The 10,809-nt window shown below is 40.4% G+C and overlaps 1 protein-coding gene across 1 annotated transcript; it reads right to left on the bottom strand.

Moving 5' to 3' along the window:
* Nucleotides 1–1,139: 1,139 nt before the first annotated feature.
* On the bottom strand, nt 1,140–1,799 carry LOC133754149 (acyl-protein thioesterase 1-like). The gene has a single exon (XM_062184701.1). The coding sequence runs from the start codon at nt 1,797–1,799 to the stop codon at nt 1,140–1,142; it is 660 nt and encodes a 219-aa protein (XP_062040685.1).
* Nucleotides 1,800–10,809: the final 9,010 nt, after the last annotated feature.

Here is a 10,809-nt window from a genome sequence, read left to right as displayed (position 1 = left end):
AGAAAGCTTAATAAAGATTTTCCAAAACAAACAATCTTGAAAAAAAATTAAGGATGTACTAAACACAGCACCATGAAATAATATGAAGCCAAAAAATTAGTATTATTACAAAGTAATAGTACAAAGTAGTAGTACAAAACAACCAATAGAATATTTGTGGAAAAAAAGTACAAAGTAATAGTACAAAACAAGCTAGAATATTTGTGGGGAAAAGGAGGCAAGACAACTCGTCACTCACCAATAACAATCTTTTTTTTTTTTTTTTTGACAGGCAGAGTTAGTGAGAGAGACAGAGAGAAAGGTCTTCCTTCCATTGGTTCACTCCCTAAATGGCCGCTATGGCTGGTGCGCTGTGCCGATCTGAATACAGGATCCAGGTGTTTACCATGTGGGTGCAGGGCCCAAGGACTTGGGCCATCCTCCACTGCCTTCCCAGGCCACAGCAGAGAGCTGGACTGGAAGAGGAGCAACTGGGATAGAACCGGCACCCCAACCAGGACTAGAACCCGGGGTACTGATGCCACAAGCAGAGGATTTAACCTAGTGAGCCACGGTGCCAGCTACCAATAACAATCTTGAATGTAAGTGGAATAAATTCTCCAAATAAAAGATGGACTGGCTGAATGGATTAAAAACAAAGACCAATATACATGCTGCATACAAGAAACACTTCAGATCAACAAAGCTACGCACAGACTGAAAGTGATAGAATGGAGAAAATTATTCTATGCTAATGGAAATTTAAAAAATGAGCAGGAGTTCCTAGACTAGTATCAGATAAAATAGACTTTTTTTCAGGATTAAGTTTTATTTCACATTGATAGAAACTGTGGAAAACTTTTACATTTTCCCACATTACAGCACAATATTGCAACAGAATATTTCTTGCCATAAATAAGATTTTGATGACTTACATAATGAAACAATACATCTTATTCTTCAAGGCAAAGCAAAAATGACTCAGAAAATGACTGCTCAAAATTTTTAAATCCGGAGATATACATGTCTTCATTGTCAACATTATTATTCTATAGTCCAGTAGTAAATTATTTTCATTACCAATTAGCACCCATTTATAAAGATACATCCTTGTGTATCTTGTTTGGTCTGTTGGAATACAGCAGAAAAATTAACATACTTCAGAAATAGTAAGCATCCATTTTTTGCTGACAGGAACTGTGCCTCATGCATTCATAGGCCTTAAAGGTTACACTGGCCAAATTTAGCAATGTGTTTAGGTTTTGCATAGTAAGAGAACCAAATATTAGTGGAATTAAAGTGTCACAATCTCTATGGCACTGGAGAATAGAAATATCTCTGTTAGCACCACTGACAGGACCCTTTGGAAATGAAGCCCAAAGTGGAAGCCAGCAACTAAGTGCAGTGACACCCACCAGTTTCTGCTGTATGGTAACAGCAGTATATAAAAATAAAACTCCTCCCTGAGGAAATCCTTCCAAAATGATTCTGTTAGGACTGCCACTCATCACCTCTTGATCTATCAAAACCTTTACATTTTCTGCTGCCTGTTTAATTCCAGATTCATCCTCCTGTGAGTCTGGTGAAAGTCCAATATTATCAAACCAAGAAGGCATAGCCATGTTTATATTTAATGTAACAGGCATAATGGGTGCATGCAGGCTGATACATTTGGTATGTGAACTTGTGATACCTGCAAAGCCTTCTGCCCATCCATGCCCAGTATCTCCTAATCCATGAAGGAAAATTACCACAGTGGCAGCCTTCCAGGCACAAGGCACCATGGCTAACAGTGGAGCAGACATGGTGTTACCACACATACACAGACTAAGCCAACAGCATGTCAGAAGTGGAAGGGAGGAATAGTGTCAGGCCTCAGTCCAAGGGTCTGGCAGAAGTGAGTTGCTGGAGCCCTACTTGGAACATGCTCAGTCTTGTAGGCACTAAGAGAAAATAGACTTAGAAACCATCAGGGCCAGTGCTGTGGCATAGAGGGTAAGGCCACTGCCTGCAGTGCCGGCATCCTATATGGGTGGTGCTTTATGTCCCAGCTGCTCCATTTCTGATCCAGCTCTCTGCTATGTCCTGGGAAAGAGGCAGAAGATGGCCCAAGTCCTTGGGCTCCTGCACTGATGTGGGAGACCCAGAAGAAGCTCCTGGCTCCTGGCTTTGGATTGGAGCAACTCCAGCCATTGCAGCCAATGGGGAGTGAACCAGCAGATGGAAGACCTCTCTCTCCACCTCTCCTTCTCTCTCAGTGTAACTCTTATTTTCAAATAAATAAATAAATCTTTAAACAAAAAAGAAACTGTCAAAAGAGACAAGGTCACTGTGTAATAATGCAAAAAAATCGATGAAATGAAGAAATAGTGTTTTGAAAAATAAATAAAATTGATACATCCTTGGTTTAACTAAACAAAAAAGGGAGAAGACCCAAATTAACAAAATCAGAGATGAAAAAGAGCTGTTGGGACCAGTGGTTGCACAGCAAATAAAGCCACCATCTGAAGGGCCAGCATTCTATAGAGGCACTGGTTTGAGACCCAGATGCTCTACGTATGATCCAGCTCTTTGCTGTGGCCTCCATCTGCGTGAGAGTCTCATAAGAATCTCCTGGGATCTGGCGTCAGATCAGCACAACTCTAGACAATGCAGCCAACTGGGGAGTGAACAGGCAGATGGAAGACCTTGCTCTTTCTCTGCTGCTCCTTCTTTCTCTGTGTAATTCTGAATTTCAAATAAATAAAAATTCTTCAAAAAAAAGAAATGTAACAACAGAGACCACAGAAATAAAAAGAATCATCAGGAATTACTGCAAGCAGCTATTGGAAAGATTGGAAAATCTACAAGAAATACATAGATTTCTAGAAGCATACAATCTATCAAAATTGATTTATGAAGACACAGAAAACTTAAATAGGCCTATAAGCAAGATGGAGATTGAATCAGTAATAAAGACCCTCACAAGAAAGAAAAGCCCAGGACCAGATGGCTTCACTGTTAAATTCCACAAGACTTTGGGGCCTGCGCTGTGGTGTAGCGGGTTAACACCCTGGCCTGAAGCGCTGGCATCCCATTTGGGTGCCAGTTCGAGTCCTGGTTGCCCACTTCCAATCCAGATCTCTGCTGTGGCCTGGGAAAGCAGTAGACAGTGGTCCAAGTCCTTGGGCCCTGCACCTGCGTGGGAGGCCTGGAGGAGGCTCCTGGCTCCTGGCTTCAGATTGGCATAGCTCCAGCCATTGCGGCCAACTGGGGAGTGAACCATTGGGTGGAACTCTCTCTGCCTCTCCTCCCTCTGTGTAACTCTGACTTTCAAATAAAAATAAATAAATCTTTAAAAAAAATTCCACAATACTTTTAAAGAAGAACTAATTCTAATTGTAATTCTAATTCTGAAACTTTCACAACAATTGAAAGGGAGGGAAGCCTATGCCCTAAAAGTAAAAACATAGTGAAGAAGCAACCGACAGAAAGAGAAAATATTTGTGAACTATGAAACTGATAAATAATTAATATTCAGAATCTATAAAGAGCTCAAAATTTCAACAACAAGAAAACAAAACAATACAGTTAAGAAATGGGTAAAGGGCATGAACCGGCATTTTTTTCAAAGGATGAAATGTAACAAATGAAAAAATGCTCAGAAGTAGTAGCTATCAGGGAAATTTAAATAAAAACCACATTAGGTACTTCCTCACCCAGTTACAATGGTAATCATCCAAAAATCAGAGAAATAATAAACACCGGTGAGGATTTAGGGAAAACATTACCTTAATACACTCTTGGTGATAATGTAAATGAGCACAATCATTATGGAAGACGATAGGTAGATTACTCAGAAATCTGAAAATAGATTTACCATATGACCCAGTCATGCATCTCCTGGGAATTACCCAAATGAAATGAAATCACCCTATGAAAGAACCCTCATGTTCATTGCATATCAATTCACAGATAGCTAACATATAGAATCAACACAGATGTCCATCAATTTATGACTCAGTAAAGAAAATGTTGGGGCTAGAGCTATGCTGTAGCAGGCTATGCTGGCATCTGCAGTGCTGGCATCCATATTGGCATCCATTCTAGTTCTTGATGTTCCCTTCAGATCTAGATCCTTGCTAATGCACATGGGAAAATAATGGAAAATGTCTGTGTTTTTGGGCTCCAGAACTCATGTGGGAGACTTGGAAGAAGCCCCTGGCTCCAGTCTGGCCCAGCCTTGACTGCTGTGGCCATTTGAGGAGTGAAACAACAGAAAGAATCTCTCTCTCTCCCTCCCTCTCTCTCTCTGTCTCTCTCTCTCTCTCTCCCCTCCACTCTCTCTCTCTCTGTCTTTCCCTTACCTATATAATTCAGACTTTCAGATAAATAAATAAATCTTCAAAAAAGATTTTTAGTTTATATGCATGATTGGATACTACCCAGTCTTAAAAATTAATGAAATCCTGTCTTTTGGAAAGAAATGGATGTAACTGGAAACAATTATGCTTAATGAAATCAGCCAGTATCCCAAAGACAAATATTATGTTTTCTCTGATATATGGTAGTCTTTATAAAGCACAAAAGATGTGTAGGAATGAAATGGACATCTTGTGATTTGATGTTTTTAGCCCTTGTTTATACTTCTGTGAAACTGTGATCTTGATCTTTCTACCTTTAACTTATTATTGTTAGTGGGGCATTAAATCTGTGATTATGTAATGGACTAAAATTAAGCTTTTGCAAAGATTAAAGAAAAAAGAAGGGGAGGAGGAACATTGGTTGATGGGGAGAAGGAAGGTAGTGAAATACGGTTATCTCACTAGAATTTTGCCTCAGAAATATATTAAATCAGGCTGGCGCCATGGCTCACTAGGTTAATCTCTGCCTGCAGCTCTGGCAAAATGAGTTCTAGTCCTGGTTGGGGTGTCGGATTCTGTCCTGGTTGTTCCTCTTCCAGTCCAGCTATCTGCTGTGGCCAGGAAGGCAATGGAGGATGGCCCAGGTCCTTCGGCCCTGTGCCCACCTAGGGGACCAGGAGGAAGCACCTGGCTCTTGGCTTCTAATTGGTGCAGTGTGCCAGCTGCAATGTGCCAGCCGTAGTGGCCTCTTGGCGGGTGAACCAATGGAAGGAAGACCTTTCTCTCTGTCTCTTTCTCTCTCTCTCATTGTCTAACTCTGCCTGTCAAAAAAGAGAAATATATTAAATCTGTTCTTTTGGGGCTGGTGCTGTTGCACAGTGGGTTAATGCCCTGGCCTGAAGTGCCAGCATCCCATGTGGGTGCCAGTTCAAGACCCGGCTGCTCCACTTCTGATCCAGCTCTCTGCTATGGCCCAGGGTAGCAGTGGAAGATGGCCCATGTCCTTGGGCCCCTGCACTCACATGGGAGACCTGGAAGAAGCTCCTGGCTCCTGGCTTCAGATCGGCACAGCTCCAGCCATTGCGGCCATTTGGGAGTGAACATTCAGATGGAAGACCTCTCTCTCTCTCTCTCTCTCTGCCTCTTCTCTTTCTTTGTAAGTCTGACTTTCAAATAAAAAAAAATCTAAAAAATGTTCTTTTTATATTAATAAAAATTAAAAAGAACTGGAAAATATTTTAGAATTATGAAGAGAAAAAATTTTTAAACTTTTATTTAATGAATATAAATTTCCAAAGTACAGCTTATGGGTTACAATGGCTCCCTCCCCCCATAACTTCCCTCCCACCTGCAGACCTCCCCTTTCCCGCTCCCTCTCCCCTTCCATGCACATCAAGATTCATTTTCAATTCTCTTTATATACAGAACATCAGTTTAGTATATATTAAAGTAAAGATTTCAACAGTTTGCCCTCACATAGCAACACCAAGTGAAAAATACTGTTGGAGTACTAGTTATAGCATTAAATCACAATGTACAGTATATTAAGGACAGAGATCCTACATGATATTTTTTTTAAGAATTGATTAATTTTCTATGAAATTTCCAATTTAACACCAAGTATTTTTTTTTCATTTTCAATTATCTTTATATACAGAAGATCAATTCTGTATATACTAAGTAAAGATTTCATCAGTTTGCACCCACACAGAAACACAAGGTGTAAAAATAATGTTTCAGTACTAGTTATAGCATTTCTTCGCATTGGACAACACATTAAGGACAGATCCCACATGAGATGTAAGTACACAGTGACTCCTGTTGCTGACTTAACAATTTGACACTCCTGTTCATGGCGTCAGTAATCTCCCTAGGCTCTAATCATGAGTTGCCAGGGCTATGGAAACCTTTATGGTTTGCTGACTTTGATCTTATTCCGATAGGGTCATAGTCAAAGTGGAAGTTCTCTCCTCCCTTCAGAGAAAGGTACCCCCTTCTTTGATGGCCCCATTCTTTCCGCTGGGATCTCACTCACAGAGATCTTTCATTTAGGTCTTCTTTTTTTTTCAGAGTATTTGACTTTCCATGCCTAAAATACTCTCATGGGCTCTTCAGCCAGATCCAAATGCCTTAAGGGCTGATTCTGAGGCCAGAGTGTTATTTAGGACATCTGCCTTTCTATAAGTCTGCTGTGTCTCCCACTTCCCATGTTGGATGGTTCTCTCCTTTTTTGGTTCTATCAGTTAGTATTAGCAGACACTAGTCTTGTTTGTGTGATCCCTTTAACTCTTTGACCTACCAGTGTGCTCAATTGTGAACTGAAGATGATCACTTGGTATAGTGAGATGGCATTGGTACATTCCACCTTGATGGGATTGTATTGGAATCCCCTGGCATGTTTCTAATTCCACCATTTGGGGCAAGTCCAATTGAGCATGCCATGAAGGGAAAATTTTAAAATTATACTGAATACATAGAAAAAGACAAAAGAATGAGAAATCAAATTTGTCTTTCCATCATGTTTGTAAAGTGTAGAATCCCCTTGTAATCTTAAGTGGTTAGGATTAAAGTCTAGTGATTATTTACTATTGCATATGCTTGTGAGTCCCAGAAAGGAGACTTTCAACTTCTTTAGGCATTTTTGTGTTATCTGGTGGCAGAAGATAGCAAAGCTGAAGGTCTTCATCCACTCACCCATGTGTCAGTATCTATCCATTAATTACTACCTAAGCTTCCAGTAAGTCAAAAAATTTTCAGAGTAGATAAAGAAGAGCTATATTCTTTTTTAAATTTATACTTCTCCACCAATTGTGGAAAACAAATGATAAATGACTGTGGCTGCACTTAGAGGGATAAGGCATAATGCCAGATCTGTAAGCCTCTAAACCCCATGTTCAAATGCATTATGATCAATATTTTTTTCTTTGGGGAATTAAAAAAAGCATTTGTGACCTTCTCATTCTACTTAAACACCTTAAGCCTCAGTTTCTTTTCCTTTTTTATTTATTTGACTGAGTTAGACAGTGAGAGAGAGAGAGAGAGAGAGAGAGAGAGAGAGAGAGAGAGAGAGAGAAGTCTTCTGTTGGTTCACCCCCCAAATGGCTGATATGGCCAGAGCTATGCCAATCTGAAGCCAGGATCCAGGTGTTTCTCCTGGTCTCCCATGTGGGGGCAGGAGCCCAAGCAATTGGGCCACCCTCCACTGCCCTCCTGGGCCACAGCTGAGAGCTGAACTGGAAGAAGAGCAACTGGGACTAGAACCTGGCACCCATATGAGATACTGGCACTGCAGGCAGAGGATTAACCAAGTGAGCCACAGCACCGACCCTCTTTTTTCAAAACATAAAAAGGTTATAGTTTCTGCCTTACAGGGTCATTGTGAAAATTTAATGGTTGTATACCTGCCAAGTCCCTAGAAAAAAATCGGCCCTTTGTTAAGGATTCAAAAATTATTAGCCATTATTTTTATTACCATAATTAATATTCATAGTCAATTAAATTATAGTAACTCCTCATAATCACAGACAGGGAGGTTTGAGGGATAAAAATTAAAGTCTTTGCCTATGCTGCAGTCTTGAAAAGTTTATCTGAATTTTTTCTGATAATAATTTGATGGTATTGAGTCATAGATTAAGGTATTTGATTCATTTTGAGAGGATTTTTGTGTAAGGTGGTGGTGGGGGACTAGTTTCATTCTTATGCATGTGGAGATCCAGTTTTACCAACACCATTTGATGAAGAGACTGATCTTGATCCAGGGATTGGGTTTAGCTCTTTTGTGAAAAATATGTTAGTTGTAGATGCATGGATTAACCTGGTGTTTCTATATTGTTCCATTAGTCTACTCATATTTTTATTTTTTATTTTTTTTATTTTTGACAGGCAGAGTGGACAGTGCGAGAGAGACAGAGAGAAAGGTCTTCCTTTGCCGTTGGTTCACCCTCCAATGGCCACCGCGGTAGATGTGCTGCGGCCGGCGCACCATGCTGATCCGATGGCAGGAGCCAGGTGCTTCTCCTGGTCTCCCATGGGGTGCAGGGCCCAAGCACTTGGGCCATCCTCCACTGCACTCCCTGGCCACAGCAGAGAGCTGGCCTGGAAGAGGGGCAACCGGGACAGGATCGGTGCCCCGACCGGGACTAGAACCCGGTGTGCCGGCGCCGCAAGGCGGAGGATTAGCCTAGTGAGCCATGGCGCCGGCTAGTCTACTCATATTTTTTTGCCAGTACCAGGTTGTTTCAATTATAACTGCCAGTAGTATGTCTCAAAACCTGATTTCATAATGCCTCCAGCTTTGGTTTTATGTATAAGATTGCTTTAGCTATTCAGGGTCTGTAGTGTTTCCATATAACTTTAATATCATTTTTTGGGGGTCAGATAAGAATGTCCTTGCTATTTTGATTTGGATCTCATTGATACTGTAAATTGCTTTTGGTATAATGTACATTCTGATGATACTGATTTTTCCAATCCATGAACATGGAAGATGCTTCAAATTTTTGTGTTTTCTTCTATTTTTCATTATTTTTAAAAAATTACCAGTCATAGAATTCTCACCTCCCTGGTTAAATTTATTCCAAGGCATGTAAATATTTTTGTAACAACTGTGAATGGGAGTGATCTTAAGACTTCTTTCTCAGCCATGGCATTATTTTTGTATACAAAGGCTATTGATTTTTGTGTGCTAATTTTATATACTTTTTAATGAGTTCCAATAATCTCTTAGTGGAGTCTTTAGGTTCTCCTATATTTAGAATCATATCATCTGCAAATAGGGATAATTTGACTTCCTCCCTTCCAATTTTGTAATCCCTTTGATTTCTTTTTCTTCCTAATGGCATTGGCTAAAACTTCCAGGACTATATTGAACAGCAATCATGAGAGTGGGCATCCTTGTCTGGTTCTGGATCTTAGCAGGAGTGCTTCCATCTTTTCCCCATTCAGTAGGATGCTGGCTGTGGGTTTGTCATAAACTGCCTTAATTCTCTTGAGGAATGTTCCTTCTATACACAATTTGCTGAAGGTCTTCTTCATGAAATAATGTATTTTACCAAATGCTTTCACTGCCACTGTTGAGATAATCTTTTTTTGGTTCAATTTGTTAATGTGGTCAATCACATTTATTGATTTGTGAATGTGAACCATCCTTGCATATCAGCCTTTAGTTCCACTTGGTCCAGGTCCATTTTTCTGATGTGTTGTTGGATTTGATTTGTTAGTATTTTTTGAGGATTTTTGTGTCTATGTTCTTGAGGAATATAGGTCTGTAATTCTCTGTTACACCTTTTTCTGGTTCAGGAAATAAGGTGATTCTGGCTTCATAGAAGGAGTTTGGGAGGATTCCCTCCCTTTCAAATGTTTTGAATAGCTTGAGAAGAATTGGAAGTAGTTCTTTAAATGTCTAGTAGAATTTAGCAGTGAAGCCAACTGGTGCTGGACTTCTCTTCATTGTGAGGGTCTATATTATGACTCAAACTCAATCTTGGTTATTAGTCTGTCAGATTTTCTATGTCCTCATGACACAATTTTGGTAGATTGTATGTGCACAAGAATCTATCCAATTCTGCTGGATTTTCCAATTTGCTGGCATACCACTCATCACAATAATTCCTGATTATTCTTTTTATTTCTATGGTGTTTGTTGTTACACCTCCTTTTTCATTTCTGATTTCATTGATTTGTTTCTTATCCCTCTTTGTTTCAGTTATTTGGGCCAATGGTGTATCAATTTCCTTTAAAAAAAAAACCTATTCTTCATTTCCCATCCACAGAGAGAATAGAGATGTTCCCAGAGCCTATGGGTGATCCTCCTTGGCATTTTTAGCATTAGAACCTGTAATATGTTGAGAGGCTGGGGGCATCTCACAATCCTGTGTGGGTGTTCAGCCCCCAGCCAGAATCAAAGTCTGTGAGGAATATGGATTTTTCCCTCTGGTAACATCCTGGGCTCACAGGTACGTACAATTACTGCTGCATCCACTTCTGTTGTCAAAATGGCAACTTCCCCCACTGGGTGTCCTTGTTGGGGAATAGGGATAAAGAAATGTCCTTTGTCTTCACTGTGTTAGAGGAGTACCCTGCTCCTATTAGGATCCCAGGATGGACTCAAAGACAATGTGGGCTGCCAGGCTCTTCCTCTGGCAATGTCACAAGAGGCACAGGCTACTGCATGCAGCCTGCTCTCACCTCATTCTCCAAAGCTGGCAGTGTTCTGTTGCTCATGGCTGTGGGATCCTATATTGTGTCTGTGCTCATTGCTGTAACTTCTGCACTATGCCATAGTGTCACTCTTGCATCTGCAGAATTTCCACTGCAGTTTTGTATTCAAGTCCCCGAGGGATGCAATACCTCCATTTCTTCCTGCTATTTGCTCCTTGCCTAAAGCAGCATGTCGTTTCTCAATTCAGACAGCTTGGAATCCACCAAATTATGAGAACTGTACTTTTGCAATATCCCACAGTATTGTGCCTAAAACTTCCAGCATTCT

The sequence above is a fragment of the Lepus europaeus genome, chromosome Y (genome assembly GCF_033115175.1).
Source record: "Lepus europaeus isolate LE1 chromosome Y, mLepTim1.pri, whole genome shotgun sequence".
Classification (NCBI taxonomy): domain Eukaryota; kingdom Metazoa; phylum Chordata; class Mammalia; order Lagomorpha; family Leporidae; genus Lepus; species Lepus europaeus.
Note: the sequence above shows the minus strand (reverse complement) of the source record. Positions and strands in the feature narration are given on the sequence as shown.

What these genes read in the sequence shown, in the direction of transcription:
- LOC133754149 (XM_062184701.1), bottom strand. Translation starts at nt 1,799, where the DNA reads ATGTGTGGTAACACCATGTCTGCTCCACTGTTAGCCATGGTGCCTTGT.